General features: G+C 40.0%; 1 protein-coding gene across 2 annotated transcripts in view; it reads right to left on the bottom strand.

Annotated features, from left to right (window-relative positions):
* The window catches only part of Shtn1 (shootin 1), a 96,339-nt gene that overhangs the window by 43,289 nt on the left and 26,225 nt on the right, over positions 1 to 26,825 (bottom strand). For both annotated transcript variants that reach the window (XM_048338164.1, XM_048338163.1), the window contains exons 3-9: positions 25,986 to 26,046; positions 18,344 to 18,438; positions 14,326 to 14,494; positions 11,950 to 12,047; positions 9,836 to 9,917; positions 6,479 to 6,573; positions 564 to 710 (exon numbers count right to left, since the gene is read on the bottom strand). In XM_048338164.1, the coding sequence (XP_048194121.1) occupies positions 564 to 710; positions 6,479 to 6,573; positions 9,836 to 9,917; positions 11,950 to 12,047; positions 14,326 to 14,494; positions 18,344 to 18,438; positions 25,986 to 26,046 (747 nt within the window). The remainder of the gene's footprint in view (positions 1 to 563; positions 711 to 6,478; positions 6,574 to 9,835; positions 9,918 to 11,949; positions 12,048 to 14,325; positions 14,495 to 18,343; positions 18,439 to 25,985; positions 26,047 to 26,825) is intronic.

The raw sequence follows: 26,825 nt of genomic DNA, 5'->3' as shown, positions 1-26,825 counted from the left end.
ACATTTTTTTTGAGGAAAAACTGCTGAATGTATGTGTTAAATATCAACAGAGATTGAAGCTTAACTTTAGGAAGGAATGCGGTATAGCCCTCTGCTAACAAAGTTAACGATAGATAAGGTTAGCCTATTTCCCTCTGCTTGCTTAGTGTGATGTAATTGTTAATCAAGCATATGCCTGACTGTGTGGAAGTTTCCCCAGATTGCTTAAGAGTTGTTTGTTTCATGATATAAAAAGACTACTAGACTTTGACTCGGGGCCTCTCAGTGTCACCAGTTGCTGCTGTGTGCACGGAGGACCGAGCTAGCTCGCAATAAATGCCTCTTTGCTGTTTACATCAATCTTGGTCTCTGGTGATCTTTTCCGGGGGTTCCGAACTTGAGCAAATCAATTATAAAGCCTACAAAAGTATGCTGGAAATTTTCGTTGGGTGATACACTACATTCCATCCGTAGCTTTCTTTTTCTAAAAGTTGCTTAGAAGGAATATGACAAAAAAAATATGGACTGACTCCTCTCATTTTAACATGAATGTGTCTCTATGACTCCAGAATGAAATCTGTTACCTTTTGCTGATGCTGAATTCTCTCCTCTTCAAGTTGCTGGACAAGTTTTGCGTTTTCATCGAGCGCTTTCACAAGCTGCTGGTCAGGGACTGAGCTCTGTAGCAGCAGGCGGCTTTGTCTCTTCAGCTTGTTTTGTTCAATGAACATCTGCAAAAGGTCATTACAAAAGCACAGATCTCTCAATCCCACGATTCCCCAAACTGTAACAGAGCCGAAGGGCAGGCTGCAGAGTTCTTATTATGATATTAAAAGAAATTTCTGAGTTGTGGATCCATTGTAGGAGTAGTGAGCTGGAATTGAATTTCCAAATGCCGTGCATACAGAACAACTGAATCTTAGATTTTAGTTTTTAATATCTTATTACTGCTTTAACATGGTAGCTAATAGGCATCAAAAATTTACCTTATGCCAGGTACTCTACTAACCGTTTCATACGCATTGCTTTAATCAACCCTGAGTTAATTTAGTCTATTATGAACAGGAAACATTTACTAAACTCTATGATAGATGCAGTGGAGATAATCATATATTCACAACAACATCTGGTATTTTCAACAATTTTGTCAAGGGGATACTATTACTGATAAAGAAAGGCTCAGAGGGTGTCAGTAACTTTGCCAAAGACACATATAAATGGCAAAAATCTGGATTGAAAAGTAGGTCTGTCTGATTTATAAGCCAATATTCTTAGCAACTGACTAATAGCCTCTGCTATTTATTAGACTTACTATTTGGTTTTTAACTACTTCATTTTTTACTCCATGACAAAAGTAGTTCATAGTAGAGGAAAGCTGAGGAGATAGGCAATACACTTGTATATAGAGAGCATTTTATTAAGCAGCATGCATACATATTATTCATCCAATTCTCACATTTTCACATGACCAAAACCAACATGCGTTTCTTTTTTCTTTCTTCTTGTGTCAATACCAGGGTTTGAACTTAAGGCCTAGCCCTCTTAGATCTGCTTCCTTGCTCAGAGCTGGCAATCTACCACTTGAGCCACATCTCCAGTCTGGCATTGTGCTGATAAACTGTAGGTGACCGTCTCACATATCTTTCTGCCCAGGCTGGCTTTGAACCACCATTCTCCAGGTCTCAGCCTCTTGAACAGTTAGATAATATGTGTGAGCCACAAGCACACAGCTCCAATATTCCTCCCTATTCATCTCATTTCTTTTTTGTTTACACCATTCTCCAGTTGGTCAGCAGGTGATTCCAAGCACAAAATGTTTGGCAAATTCTGAAACATGTTCCCCGTGTAAAGTCTATGAACAGTAGAACATCCCATTTTCATATTCTTAACAGCATTAAAAAAATAGTCTTGATTAAATGTAAGATCTGTATGGAAAAACAACTTGATGTAGAGCACATTAGTTTGTTCAGTAATTCCACCCATCAGATAACAGAAAAAGTCAGCAAATGAAACTTGAGACAAAAACAAAAATATCTTAAACCACCTTCATGTATCAAGACTACAGCTTTAGTGATTTGGACAATCCTTAAGGTTAATCCTTCACCAGTATCGGTTTCCAAGTCAAAAATCAAATTGTGAATACAATAAAGCAAGACTCTCATATTTCCTTCCCAGTGCACTGTCTTACAAGGGGAAAATGGGCAGGAGCCCTCGATTTTCACCTGTGCAGGGGTTTATGAAAAGCCTACGAAACTGCAACTTTTCCTCTACAAAAGTAAACACACTGCAAAGTCAAACAGGCAAGAGACAATTTGAGGGGAGATGGGGAGGTGATCCAGTATTGAGGCTTGAACTCAGGTCCTGAGTACTGCCCCTGAGCTCTTTTGCTCAAGGCTAGTGCTCTACGACTTTGAGCCATAGCTCCACATCCGGGTTTCTGGTTGTTAATTGGCCTTTCCTGCCCAGGCTGGTTTTGAGCTGCAATCCTCAGACCTCAGCCTCTTGAGTAGTTAGGATTACAGGTGTGAGCTACCAGAACCCAGCTCACATAGACCATTTTGTGTGGTCCAGGAAGCCCACATTCTTTCTTTACTCCACCCCTCATCTCTGCATGAAGGGGGTGCAAAAACCAACCCTCCCTGGGTTTCACTTCCTTCTTGTGAGAAAAGGGCAGTTTCCTACAAGCATGCTGGACACTTGCTCAACATCACAGGGATACAAATTACTTTGTCTGCATCACTTTGGAGACAAGAGTCAAGACATACGACATCACATCTTAGAAATATTAATCATGTGAATTTGTTTTGCAAAATGTCTTATAATAGTATTGAAGGGGAAGTAAGTGTGTGTGTGTGTGTGTGTGTGTGTTTATGCATACATACATACAATGGAGGCCTTCCTTTGAGTAAAAGTGCTAATTTAAAAGAGAAAATACCTATTGTTTTTTAGATCTCTAAACTTCAAGTTATTAAAAAATAAAATTATAGGTGTGAGCCAGGCCCTAGTAGATCATCTATAATCCTAGCCACTGAAGAGACTGAGACCTAAGAATCACAGTTCCAAGCTAGCTGAGGTGACAAATATGAGAAGAGATTGTTAGCTCTAATTAAATAGCAAAAAGCCTGAAGTAGAGGCATAGATTCAAGTGGTAGAGCCCCCCCAAAAAAACTGTGACTGAAAGAAAAAGAGCTAGAGGCCCTGAGTTCAAGCCCCAGTAGAGAGGTACACACACACACACACACACACACACCTATACATCTGACTACAATATAATTTAATCAATCTGAATAAAGAATTATATGGGTATGTGAACTATCATGGTGAAACTCCTTTGTATAACTAACAAGCATTTCCAATGATGAGAAAATGAGTGACAGGAAAAAGAGGTGCTGTATGAGTGAGGGCAACAGAAAGGATGAATGAGAGGGAATACTATCTAAGTGTCTTATGTGCATATATGTAAACAGAACAATGAACCCTGGGTAGGAGCAGAGATGGTGAGTTGATGCATATAGGGAAGTTATCACATAAACCGTCCCCTCCCGCTAATAGATGCTACTCAAAAATCTTTTTTTAAAAATCTAAACTCCTTTTCTAAAAAAAGAAAGGCATTTCAAGAAAAGAACTTGGCTTTGAGCTCATAAGGTACAGTGAAGAACTAGGTCTCTTATCAGATAATACCTTAGGCATCAAAATTTCACAAATCTTTGTGAAGAGTGAAGATAAGAAATATCTTAGGTTGCTAATGTATAATTCATTGGTTTGAAAATATAACACTCCACTATTATCTGACTTACACAGAAGGAAAAAAACAACCACTGCATAACAGTTTCTCATAGGTTACTGGGGATAGGTACTGAATAAAGCATCTGTATGTTTAAAAAGAAAAAAATATATATACTGAGTAGAAAGATAAATACATTAAAAAGTATAAGAACATTTTATTAAAAATTGGGAGTATGTTAGGGAAAAATATAGTTATGAAGACAATTTTATTTTTTTCTAAGAAGAAGACTGTGCTCTTTGTTCTGTTTTTAATGAATTTATATTAGTAAAAGTGGAAAAACTTTCAGTTATTTCCTTACATACTTAGAATCGTTTACATTTTTCAAATATGTGTGTGTGTATGCATACACGTATGTTCCTTTTGCAATTAAAAAAAAAACATGCCAAGTACCAGTGGCTTACACCTATCATTCTAACTACTCTGGAGGATCATGGCAGAAAAGTCTGAGATACTTTTCCAATTAACCAACAAAATGCTAGCTAGACTGGAGGTATGGCTCTGGTGACAGAGTGCTAGCCATGAACCAAGTATGCACGCAAGGGTGTTTAAAGCCATGTTGCAAATCTGAGAATCTGCAATCTACAGGAAAGGGAAAACATCCTTGTTCCAATTGAGTGCCATTATTTAAAAAGCTTCCTCTTCATTATTTTATAGACCAAAGCTAGATATTGTCAAATTATCAGGCACCACTGTAAATATCTCTGCTAGCGGTAACCTAAGCCCTGCAGCGCCAGCCTTCCCAGCTCAGCCACAAACCTACTTCCTGTGTGGGTGAACCTGAGGGCCTGTCTCGTTGGCACCACCCATCCCCAAGGCTCAACACATTACTAGGGGAATGGCTGAGGAAATCATTCCGTTTCTGACCCTCCTTCTGAAATCTTGCTTCTCCCATCTGTCTTCTCAATTACTGAATGGCCTTCATGGTTTTCTTTGAGCCATTCTGTATTCTAACATCACTGAAATAACAACCTATGAAAAATTGCAAATGTCTTGAGATAACACCCTGGCATTCGGGTCGATTTCAGCAGATCTATTCGATTCTGCAATGGAGCTGCCTTGCTTTATCCCTACCCTTCCAGTTTACCCAACCCATCTATCCTGGCACTGTGGGTGTAGTAGCATTGTTTATAATCCTCCTGTCAGTGCTTGACACACTCGGATCCTTTTCCCTTTCTTACAAGCAAGAACAGCATTTACTCACTTTTCCTTAAACTCCCTTGAATAAAATGAGTCAGGATACTTCAAATCAGATGCACTTGGACTAAACCTTCTGGAGTTCACTGCCAGCACAGCTACACTCAAGCACAGAAAGAACCCCTCCACAAAACCATAATCTGATTGTCGGATGTCATTTCTATTACACCCATATCTTCCTTCTAGGTCTTGGATACTTTTCCCGACAACTACTTACTTACTCCATGTTTCCTTAGCTACTTCCTGCAGCCCAGACGAGGCATGGATTCCAAGTATTTGTGCAGGATGGAGTTCCTATTGCAGGGCAGCCACAAGCCACGCAATACCCAACTACACATGCCTACAAGGTCAGGTGTAACCAGAGGAGCTCAAAGCTTCTCTGGAAGAGCAGAGGAAATGATTACATGGGTAAAAGGTCGCCACAATGGCTGTACACCACGGCAGTGTTCCACAAGCGGTGGAAGAAGCAGCTGGATTAATGAGAACAGCAGACACTAGCTGATGCCCCCACGCTGCGATCTAAGATGACACGTGGAGAGGTGGTCTGATTCTCAAGGTTATCTGGAACCCATAAATATCCTGTCTTCCAGCTGACTTTCACCACAAGTTATGGCTATCTCTAAAGGCAACTCCTTTCCCATACAGAGTATTTGATCATTTATGAAATGTTTTGTTCCATTTGATTCTGCAGTCAACTTAGTTTGATTTGTAGCAGCATCCATACTACAGTGACAGCAAAGTCCTAAGAGGCTAAAGCCAGCTTTGTGGGGGCCACGTGACTAATATCCAACATGGCCAAAATCCCAACCCAATTCTTCTGCATCAACTCTGGTGAACTTGACTCTAAGCCACAGCTGCCTCCCTAATTCAGGTGATCCTTTGTTAAAATGATAAATTATCAAGCAGCCTCAAAAGGTGGGGTTTGGGTTTTTTTTTACATTTTTAACTGACATAATGATTATGCATATTTATGGCATACACCATGATAATTGGATACATTCCCATCTCCTTGAACATTGGATACATTCCCATCTCCTTGAACATTTACTATTTGGATTGAGTACCTTAAAAATGCCTATCTCTTCGTTCTTTACAAAATATATAGTAATCACTGTAAGTTATAATTCTCTTACTCTGCTGTAGAACACAAGAGCTTATTCCTCCTATCTGACAATGTACTCCCGCCCCCCCCCCCCCCCCCCGCCGTATGTTACCTGCAGAGCCTCTTTTAAAAAGAGAGGAGGGGTTGGGCTGGGGATATGGCCCAGTGGCAAGAGAGCTTGTCTCGTATACATGAGGCCCTGGGTTCGATTCCCCAGCACCACATATACAGAAAACGGCCACAAGTGGCGCTGTGGCTCAAGTGGCAGAGTGCTAGCCTTGAGCTAAAGGAAGCCAGGGACAGTGCTTAGGCCCTGAGTCCAAGGCCCAGGACTGGCCAAAAAAAAAAAAAAAAAAGAGAGGAGGGGGAGGGAGAGAGAGGGAGGGAGAAAGGGGAGGTATCTACAACATACTTACCTCTTGTGCAAATGACTCTGCTTTCTTCCGAAGGTCTTTCTCCAGCTCCAGGTTCACCTGCATCTCTTCATACTCTTCCACGGCTAACATGGACACTTCAACACAGGAGGGAAAAACAAGAGGCAGTATGCAGCACAGATGATCAGAACACGAATGGCAAACCATCTGGAAGAAAGCCCATATAGCCCAACAGGCTACTCACCTCCTCCAACCCTGCTGCCATTTCCATCCATTGAAAAACAAGTTTAGTTGATGTGCTATCTAGGGATACATATATATTTGGCAAAACTATACATAAGAGAAAGGAAAAACTTCAAGGGAGGGGTGTGAGTAGAAAGAGACATTCAGGGACTTGTATGGTGGAAGAAAGACATAGAGATTTCTTTTACTAGCACTATTTTTCTTTCTATACATTAAGAACATATGTACGTGTATATACACATATATACTCATATAGGGATGTGTGTGTGCATGTATGTACACGTGTGTGCTAGTCCTGTGGCTTGAATTTCCGGGCCTGGGCACTGTCATTCAGCTTTTAATGCTCAAGGATAAAGCTCTACCACAGCTTCACTTCTGGCTTTTTGGTGGTTAATTGGAGATAAGAGTCGTACAGACTTTCTTGCCTAGACTGGCATCAAACCCTAACCCTTAGATCTCAGCCTCCAGAGTAGCCAGGATTATAGGCGTGCGCCACAGGTGCCCAGCTTATACCCAGTTTTTTTTAATTAAAAGAATAGACACTGTATGTGTATCTATCAATCTAATGTATTTATCTTTACATTATAAAGGTTAAATTTTTTTCTTTTCCTCTGAATTTAAAATTTCCACCAGTTACTGCATTATCCAATAGAAAGAATATATATAATATACATATATATACCCATGTACATATATGTATATGTTATATACATCCATGTGCATATATGTATGTACATTCGTAGACAAATAGTAAGAAAAGAAGATCATTTTCAACAGCCTTTGCTTCTCTCAGGCCCACACGATGGAGCTTTGCACTGAAGTGTTACTGGAGGACAAAAGCCTTCAACAGGATGGTTCTGTCAATCAAAGCAACTTGTGACTTTTGCTACATTTGACAGTTGGTGGCCCACCCTGTTAAGTACTGATACAGATAGGCAGGAGGGAGCTGTGGTACCCACAGGAATTTAGCCCAACTGGAAGAAGGTACAGCCTCTGTCTGCTTCTGGCAAGGCCTCCCCGCAATCCCAAACCAAGTCACAGCAATCAAATCTCTCCAAGGCCCCCTTAATGGTTGCTTTCACTCACTGTTCTGCCGTGCACTTCAAGCCTAACTGACTAAGGACAGGTTTGGTGCGTAATGACATAGAATTTCAAACTCTGCACTCTGTAAATCTACTGCCTCCTCAGACGGAAGGCGAGGAGTCTTACTCAGGTAAAGTCATGTAAGTGGTAGGTTGGGATGTGAATTATAGGGCCCTGAGAGCTAAATGATTTTCAAACCTATTTAAAAAAAGAAATTTCGTGAAGAAAACAATGAAGACTCTGACTGTCTGAAGCCAGGGGCTAGATAATTGATGTTCTTTCCTATGTCCAGAACACTGTAATAAAAAAGGAGAATGTCACATGACCAGGTCCCGTGGACCTGGATCTTGTAGAAGTTAGTCCTGTGGTGTATTGTTCATATACACCCTCTCTCCCTAGACTGGGGGGGGGGTCCCTGAAGGCAAGGGCCATATGATTAACCCCCACAGCCCTCTGTTGTAGCCCACTGCATCAGGATAGCAAATTCTATGATCTGTAAATAAGGTAGGACCTGAAGAAACACCACAACCTCACCCACCCCCACTCTCAACTACAAGGTCTTTTATTAAAAAGACTCAGGTGATGAATGACACAAAAGTTGTGCACTACCATGAAAGACAATGTAGAAAGTCCTGGGTCATAAAGGATGTCCTAGGGCTGGGATGGAGCTCAGTGGCAAAGGACTTGACTCATTAGTACAAGGTCCTGGGTTCAATTCCCAATACCAAAAAAAGAAAAGACCATGAAAGATGCCCATTAGTATCCAAGCTTCCGACCTAGTTACACCAGGTAGCCAAGGGGAAAAGGGAAATCAGGAAACACATTCATTCTCAGCTATGCTTTGGAAGTCGTTTATCCCCAGAGGTCATGTGTTGAATGCTTGGTCCCCAGTGCAAGGACCAAGAGGTGGTGGGACCTTTAAGAGGGGAGCCAACTGCAGGGTGATTAGGTAAATGGAGGTGCAGTCGGCATCCCTAAAAGGGATTACTGCTGGTCACATGGAGTGGGTTAGTTCTCACCAGAGGGGGTTGTTATTAAAAATGTAAGACTGCCCCCTCCCCCACAGGCACTGACTTCCTGTCTTGCCCACTGACCCACATTGCCACTGTGATGCCATGTGCCATGGTGTGACCCCAACAAGGAAAGCCTCAGCACAGCCAGAGACTGGGGGGCATGCTCTTGAATCTCTGAAACTGGGGGCTAAATAAACGTTTATTATTTCTCAAGGAGCTAGCCTCTGGTATTTTGTAACAGCAACAGAAAATGGACTAATACAGCTCCTTCCCTTAGAATGACTTTCACAGAACTGCACTTTGGCATCATTCCCTACCCTACACTGGAGGAATAAGGAGCACCCAAGGGAGACTTGATACCATGTTTGACAAAGATGATGGGTCACAGTTGCGAAAGTTCTACAGATTCCTCTGAAAGCAGACATGATGAACACTTTCATCTTTCTATGAGGCCGCCGGGTCTGACTTTCCTGATGGCTATAGAATTCACTTAAATGGCCTTGGGTCCCTTTATGGTACTGATTCCAGACAACTGAGAACAGATTGCAGGTACACAAACAAGGAATGTGCAAGACCTCAAGGCAACTATACACGTTGGGTGTCATACTCTTCCCTCCCTTCCCCATATACCATTTTCCATCCAAACACCCTCTTCATTTGAAATCTTACCATGTCGCATGCACTTCTGTAGATGTCCTAATCAAGTCTGGATTTATTAAATGATCTAGTTACTAAATAACCTAGACTTCCTCATTTACTAAACAACCTATCTAATATGGAGACACTGTGGGGACAGCAAAAATGCCCATGGTCCCAGATACACATGGAACAGAGGAAGCATTTCAAAATGAGTAGGTTCTATGTCCTTAAGGGAAACCCATTTAAATGTCTCCAACGACAACATGAAAGGAGAAGAACTCACTGCTGGAGAGACCTGAGTGAGGAGAGGAGGCTGGCTACAAAGATCTGCAGGGCACCCATGTAAAATGACACCATATACAAATGTAGAAAACACATCACATACAAGGTTCAAGAACAAAGACCAGAAAGATATACATACCTCTGTTGCATTTTTCTAACACTTTTCTCTGTTCAAGAACTTCTGAATTTAAAACAGACTTCTCTTGCTTAACTTTATTTACCTAGAAATGCAAGATTTGGAGGAGAGAAAACACCCAAAATGGTTAAATAGGATGGGCAGCAATGTATGACCCTCAAAGGGCTTGTCCAGTTCTCCAGCCATGTGAAGTGACACTGTAAACAGTGGTCACTCAGCCATTCTCTAGATAGCAGGAGAGCTGTTTAAGTTGGGATGTGTACTGAATACTGACCATGTTCTCATATTCGCAGATGACATTTGTTCCTCTTCAGGACAGTGTTCACATTACCAGTGTCAATGATTCCTACTTTTTTTTGCCAGTCCTGGAACTCGATTGCAGAGCCTGAGCACTGTCCCTGAGCTCTTTTTGCTCAAGGCTAGTACTATATCACTTGAGCAACAGCGCCACTTCTGGCTTTTTCTGTTTATGTGGTACTGAGGAATTAAATCCAGGGCTTCATGCAAGCGAGGCAACCACACTACCACAAAGCCACATTCCCAGCCCAATGATTGCTATCTTTAATACAACAGATTACCCCAGAAGTATCAAGTCATTTAGTGTGAGATCCAGTATCCCATTGGGTGTTCACTTTTGAACTTCGATGACCTTTGGTTTAAGCTAATTATACATTAACTTTGAAAATTAAGAAAAAAAATACCTTAAACTCTGATGAGTTTGGGCTCCTATAAAATATATATAAAAATGCTCCCCCAAAACCAAAATTTCTGAAATAACTGTTGATCTTGATCAAGGGAAGAGAATATTGTAAGAACAGTTTTTTAAATATAAAGTAACACGGATCAAGGTGGATAAACCTCAAGCACATTATGTTGCATTTGAAAAGCAGGTATATTTACATAGTCTAAAATACTCAAAATGCTATGTGCTGTATTAGACAAAGAAATACAAGAACCAAAATAAAACCATGTTCAGTGTAACGGTTGTTTAGGGATCTGGACAGAGAGTGAGGTAAATGGAGGTGGGAAGAGGGACCCTGGGTCTCACCGCTAAGCAAACAGTAGATCTATGGATGCTCATTAATCCTTTTATTGTCTGAAATAGTAATAACAGTAACTTCCAAACTATCTTCCAACTGTACCTCTGAAAGGGTGAAAGAGAATCATCAGTAAATCACCTTGACCAAGGAAAAGACAGATGTGTGCTGTCACCTCTCTCCTAAGTTTCATTCAAGAAACAAACTAAGTAAGGGTCCTGCCAGAGGCTCTGAATCCTTCCTTAACCTCTAGGCCGTGAGCTGGTTTTGCTTGGGATTTAAATTAGTAAGTGGTATACAGTGTTCACTAAGAAACTCCTTTCCAAGATGGCCACCTCCCGCTTCCCTAGCAGTGCAAGGTTCTGCCAAAACCAAGGCAAAGCAGCAAGGGCTGGGAGGCTGGTGGCACTGCTTTCCGGCCTTCTCATGTGGCACCTTCAGAGAAGGGGGGCATGCAGGTGGGAATGAAGGACACAGCTGCTCAAGTGACAGGACCTGGTGCCTGGCACCCTTGTCGCCATAAGGGAAGGGAGCGTGACACAGGGCCCAGGAAAACTCTGGGCTACAGACACTGAGAACCAGGATGGCAAGTTAAATCGAGATTATGAAGGCAGGTACAAATAAAAGGTAACTGTGTGGCCCTGTCCTAGATGACAGTTCAGGAGGAAAACGAAAAGATTCTTCAAATCCCCACTTGAATGCACTCTGCCTCGAACCATCTATGGATGTGTAGGAAGTGCGAAGAATCGCCCTTCCTCTCTGAGCCAACAGCCGGGGGAGAAGTAAAATGCTTCCTTCTTCACCGAAAGTAGCAGTAGTAAGGGACAAGAGGACACAGCCAGTACTGTTTAGTGTCCTATTTATGAACCTGCATAGTGGGTATATGATGTTCGTGATCTTATTTTCTGTACCTTTTAATAAATCTGAACTAGGAGAGAGAAGAGGGGATGAAAACTAGTAGATGGCTCTCATAACAGAAATTAGATGCCAACAGCAAATGTTTAACTCAGCCAGTCAGTCTCCAATCTAGCTTTTAGTCTAAAATATGAAAGACTTTGCCTTTCAGTCTGAGATACATACTTCATCCATTACTTCTACAAGCTTGCTCTTGAGATTTTCCAGCTCAATAGCTAGCTTCTTCTTTTCTTCCTGAGCAGATACAATTTGATCTCGAAGTTCTGCATTTTAAAAGGAAAAAAAAAGTAGACATAACACTTATTTTAAAAGAAGATAAAAACACATCAAAATGTCAGTCCATATGCAGTTCAAAATCAAGGTTATTTAACAGTTAAGAAGATGAAGAACCAAAGGCTCATAGAACTCTTGGGGGACATTTGGATGTGCCCCTAATATAGCTGTCATCAGTAATAATATTATTTCAGACAATCTCATTATGTAAAATGGACCAGACCAAGTTTTCTTTACAACTTAGCTAACCCACATTCTAAAAATCTATCTGACATTTAAGCTTCTAGCAAAAACAAATTAAGGCATTGTACTAATTTCTTTTTTGATTTCATAATGACCATGAGCTCTTGCCACAACACAATATAAACAAACAATTGGGCAGTTAATAACTTGGAGATTTCGAGTTGAAGGCAAAGATCCTGACTGGCTGCCAATTTATAGCCCTTAAACATTGTTTCAACTGACTTGCAAATATCAAGAAGGGTTAATTCTAGTAATTTTCTCTCCAGAAATGTGAGTATTTTTGTTTCTTAATTTGTTTCTATTTTTTTAGTATTCAGCTTTAATAAAAATGTGTTAGGAGAATGAAAGTATTAGCAACCCTCAGGCAAAAGCTTCTGGCGTTGGGTTAAAGCTTCTTTTGCCACTGAAATGTTTAAAAATATCCGGATTAGCACAGACAACTTACGTTTATACCTAGAACTATGGTTTTGTCACTTCATTTTTAATGGCTTTTAATTTCCTACCTTTTTCCAGTGGCAGTAAGAAACCTGCTATGTGACTATTTATAACTGAAATAAATGTTTTCACATGAGCCCAGCTTGAAGAACTTCTGAAATTTAGTTCTAAATCACTTTCTCCACTGGCTGGATCATTCCAAAAGGAAGAACATGAGATCCCATTGTTCCAGACCGAACAATGAACAAGAGGAAATACTTGAACACCAGAACAAATTCTATTTTGTCATAGTTTAAGGGGCTGAAGAATCAAGTAAAATCACTGCCATCTGAAGTTTTGTCTCCCACATAAGAAACTGCTTTGGGATGTGTTTTAAGTTAAACAATTCAACAATTATTTAACAAGAACTGGTTTTCTTTTAACATAGGCCAAGTGTCTATATGTGTAGAAATAACAATCTGTGTACAATTAATAAAGATGGGATGTATATCTAATTTTTTCTTAGTGCAACTATGTGGTAGTTGTCTATTACTCAATATTGCTTTTAGCTTATTAGCTGAATGAGAATTGTCTTGGAGGGAAGAGACTGAAGAAGAATATTCACTAAAGATTCCAACAGGTAATCAACATAAATGGCATGTTGGCACACACACACACACACACACACACACACACACACACACGCCCATGTTTTGGAGCTGTATTGTACATGCTGAGTTTGATGTCTACCACTGAGCTACAATTTGAGCTCTAGAGACATATATATTTGTGTGTGTGTGTGTGTGTGTGTGTGTGTTTGAGACTGTGTGTGTGTACCAATAATGTGGCCTGAACTCAAGGTCTCAGGTTCTCAGAGAGCTTTTTTTGCCCATGGCTGGCATTCTACCACTTGGACCACACCTCCATTGCTGGCTTTCTGCTGGTTCAGTGGAGGTAAAGGAGTCTCAGAGTTCTCTGGCCAGGCTGCCTTCAAATCATGGTCCTCAGATCTCAGTCTTCACCTAATAGCACCTGGATCAACTACATGGTTTTAGTTTGCTTTTTTTTTCCTTTGGTCATGGGACCTGAATTCAGGACCTGGATACTCACTGTCCCTGAACACATCTGCTCAAGGCTAGAGCTCTCTCACTTTGAGTCACAATTCCACTTCTGGTTTTTTGGTGGTTGTCTGGACGTAAGAGTCTCAGGGACTTTCTTGCTCTGGGCTGGCTTCAAACTGTGAAACTCAGATTTCAGCCTCCAGCATAGCTAGAATTACAGGCATGATCCACTAGCACCTGGCTTCACCATGTATGTTTTTATCCTTAGTTTCTTTTACATAATAAAAATATCCTGGCACATAGTTTAAAGATGTGGCAAATGACTACTTCTGTCCAGACAACACTTTCAAAAGTGCCTAATCCCAAACAAGAAAGCAATTCACAAATGTTATAAGCTGTCATGATTCTTAGGACGACCCCCCACAACACACACACACACACACAAACACACACACACACACACACACACACACACACAAACACACACATCCCAGGCCAATCAATTAAGAAGCATCAAGAATGTGCCCAGTAGTAAAGTGCAGAATCTCACCTTTGATTTGTTTCTGACACTGGACTGATACACACGTCTCGGCCGCACCTTCTGTGTCGGTGGCTGGATCCTCCTCGTCGATATTTATCTCCTCCGTTATTACATCTGGTCCCAGCTTGGCCATGTATAACATGCTGATTCTTTTCAGTGTCTTGTTTTCTTTATTTAGCTAAGACGAAATACAAAAATGGTTATTTTAACAGCAGTCAAATGAGGATCTTGGATTTTTAAACAATGGACGAATTAAGTATATTTTTGTCTTAGGTTTTTATCAGCATTCACAGCAGGGCGTAACAATTAGCAGACTCATTAAACAGAGAATTATGCATACGTTTTAATATTAAATTTATTACTTTAAGTAAAACCTGACACCTGGATTACAGCCAGCAGCAAGTGGAGATGCTAAGCATAACCAATAAGAAATATAAAGAATTCAGATGAAACACTAGTATTTCTATCATAACTGTCTTTACAAACATGCTTTATGTCATGCAAATCTATTTGACAGAGTGATGTCTTTTTTCTGGGCATTACAATTCTTGTTCATTGTTTACCTGGTTTCTGTGGAACCCTCCCCCTTCTTCCCCCCCCCCCCTTATAACTACTCTCTGTACTAACACAAACACATACAACAAATTTTTCTCATCCTATATTGGTCATAGCCAATCTAGGGGATTAGAGATATGACCCAATCTTGGCCAAAAAAAAAAAAAAATCTGAAGGCTAGAAGACAGAAGTGAATTGCTCTATGTCTGACTATTGGAGTGGTACTCATGACCACATTCCACTACTGAGTTAAGAAGGGAAAAAAAGTCTCAGTCAATCCATAAATAGGGCTCATGTTCAAAGAGGCAGGGAAAAGTAATAGAGAAAGGATCTTCCTCAGAGCCCCAGACTTGAGCTCCAGCCTAGTCCCAGGTTGCTCCTGGCTTACAGATCCAATGGGAATCTCCAATATATTCCCTGTTCTTTCATTTCTTTTTCCTTTGCCTAAGCTAGTCCAAGATTTATTTCTGCTATCTGTTCAGAGCCCTAAAAATACTTCATAGAAGGAAGTTTAAAAGGCATTCCTATTACCTCTACAAAAAGACTTCTAATGCAGCAGCAGCAGCAAAAAAAAAAAAGGAATCTTAATTTGTTAATGTATTTGTTATTCCCTGACAAAGAAATGAGTGGGTTTTTGATGTTAGTTGCTCAACTATTCATCATCTTTAACTAACATGCTTATGTGCACAAATATGCAGTATAAAGCACATTTACATATTAAACTTGGTCCAATATCCACAGAAGGAAAATAGGTATTTTCTAAAATGCCTTCTCTTCCCAAGACTGAAAAATAAAAGGTTTCCTATTTCTTATGCATATCAAAGTACCTAATAAACTATTTTCCCTAAGTAAAATGGGATCTGGGCTGTAGGAACGCAAACTTATTTCCTTGCTAGAGCCAATGCCAGGCCACTAAGACAAATGCTAAATTTAAGAATACTGGAAATAGGTGAACATAGTTCATAGGGAAGCTAACTACTCGGTCTTCATTTATACCAGAGTAACTTTAGTATGGTAATTTGGCCCTTCATTTGTGATCATAATAATTCAGGACCCTTTCAATCTGGGAGATGACCAATATCCCAATAGAATATGGGGCCTAAATGTACCCCAGGTGGCCTGGTATAGAGCTCAAGAGATTTCCCTACATCTCTAGGGAATCAGGAGGAATGTTTTATAATAGCTATGAACCCTTGCACACCGATGCTTTTGGGAGGACTGGAAAGCACTCCTTGGGAAATCAACACAGTCCTTATCCTCTGTTCTCATTCTCTAGCCCCAGCTCTGTCTCCCCACTTTATACTACAGGGTCCAGGCTAAGAGAGGAGGCCTTGGAGGTTCCAAATCCCTCTTTCTCAGGATGCAAAGGTCAGGTAAACATTATGGATGCTTTAAACCATGAACGTTCCAGCACAGCCTCCATGAAGGAGAGCTTTCTTACAATTCCTAAGCTGTACAATCTATTCTAAATGTTTCTAGAAAGGAGCACTTTAAGAAGAAAATGCAAAACAAAATCCCCTCCTAGAACTCCGGCACAGAACTCTCCCAGGGTTTCCCAGGAGAGTCTGATGCACATCAACACTAAGGATCACTAGTGCATGGTCATGTAACATCGTTCTGTGTAACAACCCACTTCAGTAAGCAAAACTCTCTGTCTCTAGAACCAACCTAATCTTTTTTTTTTTTTTTTTTGCCAGTCCTGGGGCTTGGACTCAACTCAGGGCCTGAGCACTGTCCCTGGCTTCTTTTTTGCTCAAGGCTAGCCCTCTGCCACTTGAGCCACAGCGCCACTTCTGGCCATTTTCTGTATATGTGGTACTGGGGAATAGAACCCAGGGCCTCATGTATATGAGGCAGGCACTCTTGCCACTAGGCCATATCCCCAGCCCTCCAACCTAATCTTATAGTGTCTGTTTTCCCATCAGCAAGCGAAGTTTCCTCCGAGTTAGCCTTAGACTCTCTGTGGATAGCCTCTCTCCACAGATATGATGATCAAATAAGCTACTGCCGATAAAGAGGTGGATTCTGTCACCCAAAGCCACCTGTTAAGGGGAGTGAAGACTAGGTCATTTTTAAAGGGGGCCCATATGTGGTCCAAGAATTACAAGGCATCATGAATAAAAACAACAGGCCATTTCTAAAGTTACTCTAATCCTAATTCTAGTCCATGTTGTCACTAAAATGAGACACTGCAGCGAGAGAGCAGAGCTTACATGCTAGGACCATATATGCATCCAACAACATAGCTAGTAATAAAGCATATACATTGCCCCCTAAACCTTTGCTTCCCACACACTCAGCCAATTCCAAAAGGTCAATGTGCTCACTCAGCTGTGCTGAGTCACAACAGGAATTTGTTCATAACAAGAGAAAATACAGAGACTATCCTCAGGCAACACAAGATTCAGAGCAGCCAGTATGCTCCAAAAGGAAATGAAAAGAGAATTCAAAGAATTCACACAACATCTTGGGACCAGTGAAATCCAGTATCTGTAAGGGTAAGAAGGAGATGAGTGTGCTCAGGCTATGGCTGTTTTCAACACAGGGCCCACATTGCTATGTATTCACCAGACAAGTAACAGGAAAGAAGTTACTCACACCAATTTATATTCTTAAGTTAGTTAGGCTCTGATTGCATAGCTTATGAATGCTAATGCAATATCTTTATGCAAACAATTAAGCAAAACCTCTGGGGGCAAGGATAGTGCTAATGCATATGAATTAAATTTATTTATTATTTATTGGAATAGGATTTCAGTCAAATCCAAAGCAATACTTTGAAGGAGGGTGACCGGAGGGAAAGGACGGGGAGGGGGCGGAAGCCCAACCAGCATTACTAATGAAATTTGGTTGAAAATTGCTGTAATCCATTTTCTGATGAAGCGGTTCAGATGCATTTTACCCAACCCAAAATACAGAAGACAGAGATAAAAACATTCTTTAATAATAATGCACTTCTGATGAGATAGAATATAGAAAATTACACACTTGGTAAATTCATCAGCTAGAAGCAATCAGCAGCGTACCGGAGGTCACCCTCGCATGCCCTCACTCTGCTTTCAGAAATAATCACCTGAGATGGAAGGCTGGAGGCGGACATTCTCAACCGATGCAAACAGAAAACATTCATCACTCTTAGGTCACACCAGGTTAGTTTTAAACTTGGGTAGCATTTTAACCAAACACCAAGACATCTGGAAAGTCTTCCAACATACTATATACTCTGGGGCATTTTTCACAGGCTTTGAACAGCACAAATGAACCTTCTATAATCAAAGTAACCTCTGCCTGGAGGCAGGTATTTACATAATTGTATTCCAAGATTCTGAGACCCTAGAACATTTTCTTCCTCATCAGTGCAGATAAGTGACGAGATGGGTAGAAAAGCAAACCAGCAAGCAAGCCACTTTTTAAGACAGCCAGGGTGAAATAAGAAAGCTCAGGTACAAATCATCCATTCGAAGAGGCTCACCTTTGTTGCCAAGGCTTCTGCACTTTCTCGACAAGTCTTCTCTATTTCAAGATGGTTCTGCATGAAATTAACTTCCTCTATAACCATGTGAGAAACTAGGAATGAAGGGGGAAAAGAGTCTTAGCATTCAAAGATTACTCAGCTATTCCAGTAGCCCACACATCGTCCCATGATTAAGAATACTGCAATTCTATTTCTTGCAGGCCTTCTAGCCAGCACTAAAATAAGTTTCTCAGAAGCCATCCTGATTAAATCTCAGCTGATATCTGAATGCAAAAAGAAAAAAAAAACATCAGATAACCTTTACTACTATACCATACTTATAAAAAGCAATTTTGATTTTTTTAAAGAGTGTGTGTGTGCACGTGTGTGCGCGCGCGCACGTGTGTGTGTGTGTGTGTTTGTGTACTGGGGCTTTAACTCAGGGTCTAGGTGCTGTCTCTTAGCTCTTTTGCTCAAGGCTGGTGCTCTACCACTTGAGCCACAACTCCTCTTCGTTTTTGGTGGTTAATTGGAAATAAGAATCTCATAGATTTTCCTGTCCTGAGTGGGTTCCAGCCATAGACCCCAGCCTCCTGAGTCGTTAGGATTATAGCATGAGTCACTGGTGCCAGGCCTAAAGAGTCTCTTTTCTATGTAGCTATTTATATCTTCAGAGTTATCTGCTAATTTAAGCAAAAGAATCCTCCACATATAGAGTGGCCATCCTTAGTAGAATATGACTGACATCTGGATCTAATATGAAGAGTTGTCTACTATGAAATAGAAGAAAAGTAAATTGAGTTTATGGCTAAAATAGCAATAAGGCAACTTAGCCAAGTATCTTTAATAGTAATAAATTAACTACTGTCATTTCTTCAAACCCCAAGACTGAAAAGTATAGTGCCAAGATTTATATGCTATGTGATGAAACCAGATGCTAATCATTTTTTGCATGGGACTATAAGTAGGGGTAGAAGAAAAATTAATTTTACTTGATATTTTATAAACATAAAAAAATTAAGTCTTTGACTTTTTTGGTAGCTGGCTCATGTAAATTAAGACAAGGCTACACAATAGTTAAGAAGTTGAACTATGCTTTGAAAATAAAGTAAGAAAAAAAATGTCAATTCCGTCCACCCATATTCCTAGTTAAAAGAAAATTCTAAGACATACTGTAGACATGTATCCTTATTGATATTTGTTTGGCTTAAAAAAAAATTAGAGTTCACCCAAATGTGAAACCCAACAAAGTTAGGCAAAAAAAAAAAAAAAAAAAAAGCACTGGGCTCACATAACACAAAGAGAGATTACTTTTGCTTCATTTACGCTTAATTAACCTGCAATTATGATTAAACTCAGGGGGGAAAAATTCTCTCCGAATTAAATACCAAAAAAAATGTATTACTTCCTAAGTCTACCCAAAGTTCTTATTATGTTAATATTCAAATTCATAAAGCAGCACTAAATGGCCAGAAACATCTCTAACCTTGACATTTTTTTTTTCAGGAGTAATAATAATCTGCCGCAAATGCAGGCCAACCAAAAACCACTTAACTAATTAGTAGTTGCAGTCACCGAGAAAAACATGAATCAACACTGTTATTACAAGTGGCACATTTGAGTGGCATCTAATTATGACTTGATGAGCACGATACTTGCATTATCAACATCACTACTGCATCCCATCAGGGCCTAAAAGCTGCTGATGGCATTGACTTCGAGAAACTCCCACTCAATGGTACAGCAGCACCCAACAATCGGCTTGGCAGGGGCCCCCCTCACTAAATGACACGTTAAGCGTAATTACTGGTAGACATTGTAAATAAACAGGATTGGAAGTGAAAATTGTACCAAGTGCATAAGACACAATCTGACACATTGGAAGTGGCAGCCTTAATTGAGAGTTTCTTTGACTGCTCAAGATCATTTCCAACTGCATTTCTCAGAGGACAGTGATTATAACTGTGCAGACAGACGGCATAATGGTATCAGCGCTGCTGACGGAGCAGTGAATTAAATTGTATCTGCTGCGGAGTGAAAGCCTTGATGAGCGGTACAGATGCCTTAGCGGTCTTATCATTATAACACAATGGTCATGTTGTCATCAACCTTTCTGGCTCCAATTGAAAAGAAATGATTGTGTGTTGAAGCTCCCCCCCTCCACGCCACCCCCCCCTTGTCCTCTTCTATCTCTTGTTCTGAATAGAACCAATTTTCAGAGAGCTATGAAATCACGCAATAGGTCCTAAAATGCAGCTGCTTGGCATACAAACGGGTCCCCATTAAAGTGGAATCACACACAATATGTGTTTATGCCAGAAGAACAAATAGAAGCTGAACACAGGCCAAGTTTATTCACACACACAAAGCCCATGTAGCTCTTCATCAATATAATTGCCTTTTATATTGTAGTTTAAATAATAGGCTCTATTATTTCCTTAAAATCCTAATATTCCTGGCATTTTATCACTATGTTTACAAGGTAGGTTCTTCAAAAATGTGAAGGAAAGAGAAAAGAAACCTATACAATTTTTTACAACATCAAATATTACTTTGAATTTTTAGCCTTAACTACTTGACATCTTCTGCCACAATCTGGTATTTCTACTCTCATAACAAAAACATAAACACTCTGCATTTTTCACAGGAATTTGACTTTTTATTCAATAACATTCTTGCTCGTGAAAGAATAAGAAAAATCATTCTGCAGTGGTGAGGTTTAGGCCTAGCAAGAAGATTGAAAAGGGGGGAGGAAGAAACATTCATTTCTCTAAGCATTTTGTAAAAAAGCTACTCTGTGATTTAACTTGATAAACTTGGGTAGGCAGGACTCACTCGCATCTTCTCCAATTTTAATGTGGTATACTCCATCAGGTGGGCTTTTTATTTCTTTCTCAACGGGGGAACAGAAGAAATCCTTAAATTGTGCTTCACTTAGTTTAAGTCCCAACCTGCCATGTTTGGTAGTACATGCCTCTTAATCCCTGTGCTCAGGAGCTGAGGAAGAATTATGAGTTCAAGGCCAACTTGGTCTATACAGTGAGACCCTATTTCTAAAAAGAAGAAGAAAAAAAGGAATAAAGAGTGGGGGGGGGGGGGGGAGAAACCCCACCATTATCCCAGTGCTAAACTGGTAAGCAAAGAAACCTGCCTAGGAAGTAGCGCTGTGGCTTAAGTAGTAGCTAGCCTTGAGTTTGAAGAGCTCAAGAACAATGCCCCAGGCCCAGAGTTCAAGCCCCACAACTGACCAAAAACAAAACAAAACAAACAAACAAACAAAAAAACCTGCCTAGCAACTTTCCAAGTTTAGAAGGGAGTAATATATTTCAAAAGCAATTTACATCTTGAAAAAAAAGGATAACCACATTTCTAAACCCAAAAGTCAAGTCACATGACACAAAACAAAAATATATATCTTTCAAAGAATTAAAAGAAAAGACAGGAAGGGAAAGGAAAAAAATGGAAGGGAAATGAGAATGAGGAAAGGAAATATAAAACCTTTGGCTGCTCATGTACTAACTGACATTTTGGTCTTGAATGTAAACTTGCTCCATTATATTCTCAATTCATGGTCACTGTGCCTACGGCACTTTAGTTTTAGAGGACAAGAACTACTTTTTTTTTTTCCCAAAGATAAGCTTAAGGACTCAATGCTGCAATTACACTATTTTTTTTTTGCAATTACACTTTTAAAACAAACTAATCTTTTAGAAATTCTGGCTGAAATATTCCTAGGCAGTAAATATTAAAATAATACAATAACTTGCATTAGTTTCATACTACTATGAGGTGGGTAAGAGTAGATATTCAGGCAGATGATCAAGACAGATTTGCATTGATAACTATTACAGTTGGCTGATGGGACACATGAAAGTTCCCATATATTTTCTCACTTTTGAGGAACTTTGACACTTGGCATTTTAAAAAGAAGAAGAGCTAGGTACCAGTGGCTCACAACTGCAGTCCTAGCAACTTAGTAGGCTGAGATCTGCGTAACATGGTTCATGGTTCAAAGCCAGCCCAAGCAGGAAAGTGTGAGATTCAGATGCTAAACAACAACAACAACAACAACAACAACAAAAAGGCAGAAGTAGAGCTGTAGCTAAGGTGATACAGGGCTAGCCTTGACCAAAGGAAGCTCAGGGACAGCACCCAGGCTCTGAGTTCAAGCCCTAAGACTGGCACCAAGAGAAAAAAAACAAAAAACTAAGATTCTGAGAATTCAAAAGTATAACCTAAAAGCCTACCATCACTTCTCTCAGTCTAGCTGAATTAGCAGTAAATCCCTCCTCTGTGATTTCAAAGTGTTGTACTCCTACATATACACCACTCAATGCAGATCACACTGCAGGTTCAACTGGTGTTTGTTTTGTTTTGTTTGTTTGAACTTATTTCTGTGTTCTATTCACTGAATATTAGAGCAGAAATTTGCTTCATGCATGTCTGCTTCTCTTGCATCTAGAACAACGCCAGAAGGTACTCATGTTTGTTTGAAGGACTGAGAAACCTATCAGGCTACGTTTGCTTATGCACACCCTCTTATTCGAGTGCTCTCCATCAATGAGCCTGACTGCGTCCAGTCTCCTGCTGAGCCATCATGTGGGTTTCCCAGGAATCCTCGCGGCATCCTACAAAGTGGGGTTCATCATAGCCACTTGTCTCTGAACAACACCTGAGGCCCAGAGAACTAACATTCCGAAGAACAGAGCTTTAACTGAGAAAGCCCAGCCAAGACCAGTTCTAGACAAGTCCCTTTTTCCATCATCCTCTTTCACTTCAGTTAAAGGTGTCAACCTCAATGATGTTGCTTTCGGAGCCAAACTGGTCTCTAAACCTCACATGTAACACAAATTCTCCTTCAAGGTCAGATCGCTGAGAAAGGTTTTCATGAAGCAAGAAAGCAGCCAGGTGGTGGGCGGTCTGCTGTGCGCCCTGAAACGGAACAGAAGATCTAATGCTGTGGGCTCACATGAACGAGAGAGGACTCCAGTGACTTTCTCCTTTCACAGGAATCTGGCCTCTGGGGCACATGGCTTTGCTCTGTGGAGTGTTCTTTGTGTACAAAGACTAGGAGGCTGGCTCAGGGGGAACTGGCAGAGGGCCAAGAGTGGCATGAAATATGGGTAGTGACATATTTACCCTAGAAACGGCAGACTAAACTAGGGTGAGCAGAGTTTGATGGCTTGACAAAGCTTTTCCTGAGTCTTATTAAACATGCTCTTCTCACACCCTCAAAGCTAGGCCAGGTAAATAAGCACAGAGATTTCAGATTTCAACTCTTTACCAAAAGCAACTTTCCCCCCACAGCTATGCAAATGTGCAATTTGTACAGGACCAACTTCCTGTTAACGGTATGAACTCATAATACAACTTCCTGTTAATGGTATGAACTATCAATAGTGAATGGAGTTTGGGCAGTAGATGTTTCCACAGATTAAAATGGCGGCAAGAGCAACTGAAACAGATCAAGTCAGTGCTCGTTACATGCCAGGTCCAGAGTTAATACTATTTGTGCGCATTCTCTCATTTTAACCTCTGTCTACAAAGCACGGTCGAACATCCCAATTTCACTAATGCAGAAATGGGCTTGGGACGACATGAGTTCTAGGGCTCTTCAGTAGTAATACATGCTAGCAATTCTCTCCCAGATTTCCAGCTCCATGCTTCATTCAAAAGCCATAAACCATTTATCTCAGATACAATTTTAAATAAATATCTGAAGTTTTCTTACTCTGTTTTCTTTTGCTGTTTTGTTTTTTGGTTTTGTTTGCTTTGAGACTGAATACTCATTTTCCTGCCATCCAAACTTTTTTTTAAGCAGACTTAATAAAAGTAAAAACTAAATGAGTGACATTATTGTTACTAGCCTTGCAGGTCTTAATCTGAGTTGCTCCTAAGGGGAAATTTTTTTTTTTTTAACTACCCAAGGTACTTAGGAGACAAAAGGAAATGATAGATAAAAAGTGTCACTCATTTTACATAATGCAGGAGGACCAAATCCCTACTATCTACCTAGATCAAAACACCTTGTGATAAATCCAACCACAGGAAACTTGAACTATCTCTACAGCACACAATACGCCAATCCACTATCAATAATGCAAGCACATGTAACAATGCAACAGGATCAGTCTTTCAGAGGTGCGCTCGGTTTCAGCACCAGTGTAAGCCCAGTCCATCACCCCTGCTTTAGGAAAGAGAAAGGCTCCTACAATTGCAAGTTCACGAATAAGGAGTATTTCTGTCCCGGCACACTGGGCTCCCAGATAAGATAAGCAATACCAACCAGATTGCTCTTAGATTCTTCTTGCTTAGGAGCCAGCTGCTAAAATACACTGGCTATTTAACGATAATGCTGCATTTTTATAGCATTCATGGTATACTTACCCAGTCAACAGTATATGACAGAATCGAGTAGCCTGACGATACAGCATTGCACGCACATGCATAATGACAGAGAAAGGCCTCGCTTCCGAGGGAGGCGCACGTGCCCAGCTATGCTCTGGCTCTCTGCCCACCTCCTATTCCCATCTGACACTCTGGATCTCGTCACTTATGTTCTATCTTAAGGGATAAATACTAGATTATGTCATATTTAAAAAATAGCAGAAAAATTTATTAGACGGTGATTGCAGCTTTTGTAGGATTAAAACTTGCCATAGGGAAAGGCCTACTTCAAACATTTGTGCGCTTAGGATGTCTAAATTCTGTGAAACCATTATTGCTTTGCCTTTAAAAAAAAAAAGCCATCTTATTGAGGTGTAAGTGGCCTGTGAGTAACATAACTTGATAAATTTGAGCAAAGTACACATGTGTGAAACTATGATCGCTACCAAAGTCATGGTTCCAGCATTTCCTCCCACTCTACTTATTTTCATTACTATCTTATTTATTTATTCTGCAGTGTTGGGGATCAAACCTAGGTCCTGACACATGCTCATTTAGTGCTATAGCACTGAACTACATCCTCAACCCTTATTCATTTATTTGTTTTAGAACATTTAACATAAGATCTACTCTCTTAGGGCACTTTTAAGTAAGTATATAATCTTATTGTGTTAGCTACTGACCCAAAGCTGTACAGTAGAAATCCAATGTAATTCCTTCCTCCTAATTAACCCAAGAAACTACTCAGATTACTGTAAAGCTGTAAGAATATTTCCTGAGGTATTAGTTATAATAGTTTTTTAAAAAAAGAAATAAACTGTCAATGATGGAATAAATGCATTATGGTACTATTATATAATGAAAAACCATTAACAATTAAAACCAGTCAACAAACACACAAAGATGACAATATACAGTTTACAAAAAAAAGTAAGCTACAAAATATTCTTTTTTTATAAAAGATATGTAAGACAAATAAAAGACCACAAAGATGAGACTATAAAATAATACCACTGAGACTTTTCTCAAGGAGTCAAAATAACAAAGTCATTATTTGCTTTTTTACATAGCAAAATGTTCTTATAACAGGCTCAAGCATTTATAATAACAATAATGTTTACTGCATTTCTCTAACACACACAGTAATTCCAAGGAAAATGGACAGTTTTTGTCTTCTTGATTGCATGTCTAATGTAACTGTTAGATTCTTTGCCTACTCACACCATTCCAAAAGTTACATGTCTACAGTAATGCCACTGAAACGCTTACATACTTTTCTGAAATTCTTCCAGTTTTTTAACAGCTTCATCTCGTTCTTGCCTAATTTTGTCACACTGAAATGAGAAAAAAAAGAAAAGAGGAAACTGTTAAACTTGTCTCATAAATGTTAAGACTGGGAAAGCAAGCATCAAAAGCGAACTTATAAGCAAAAGCAATTATTTTGAAAACAAAACACGTTTTATTAACCCTAAGAATGTGTGGTTTATGTATTATTCAACTAGCATGGTATAGATACTATTTTGTATCTGGCCAATAGTTTTGGAAATGACACACCCTACCCTCAGCGTCTCAACAACAGACCAACTGGCCATCCTTGAATTGAAACGTGTTTGATCCAGAGGGTGAAGATTGTGCTTCATTTCAGGAAAGGGAAGGTAGTGACCACCTGCTCCTATGCAGGTCAGGTCCACAGTGGTTTTAGCCTCCCAGAACACTGACGTCATCTTGGAAGCAAATGGAAAGACCAGCAAATGAAGGCAAAGAGCTGACACACCGTGTACCCTCTCACACCCGACAAAAAGTGTTCTTCATGTCTTCAGCATTTTGAATAGAAAAAGGTGGGAAATAAAAAGGAGAGGCGGTAAAACATTCCCAAATATAAACCGACGTTTTATTCAAAAAAGGTCAGGTGTTCACTGACAATACGTTAGCTGACAAGACCATAGAAAGCAGGCATAACAATCAAAGCATCACACTTCTTAGAGTATTTGGCAAGGGAAACATGTATCTTCTATTTCAACAAGTGCTAGAAGCAGTAAAGATCTATATAAAAACAAGCATTCATTATGAGAACTAAACTGTTACCCTGACGTATGAAACAGGAATCTGTTTT

This window comes from Perognathus longimembris, chromosome 2 (assembly GCF_023159225.1).
Source record: "Perognathus longimembris pacificus isolate PPM17 chromosome 2, ASM2315922v1, whole genome shotgun sequence".
Taxonomy (NCBI): Eukaryota; Metazoa; Chordata; class Mammalia; order Rodentia; family Heteromyidae; genus Perognathus; species Perognathus longimembris.
This window is presented reverse-complemented; position numbering and strand designations above follow the sequence as displayed.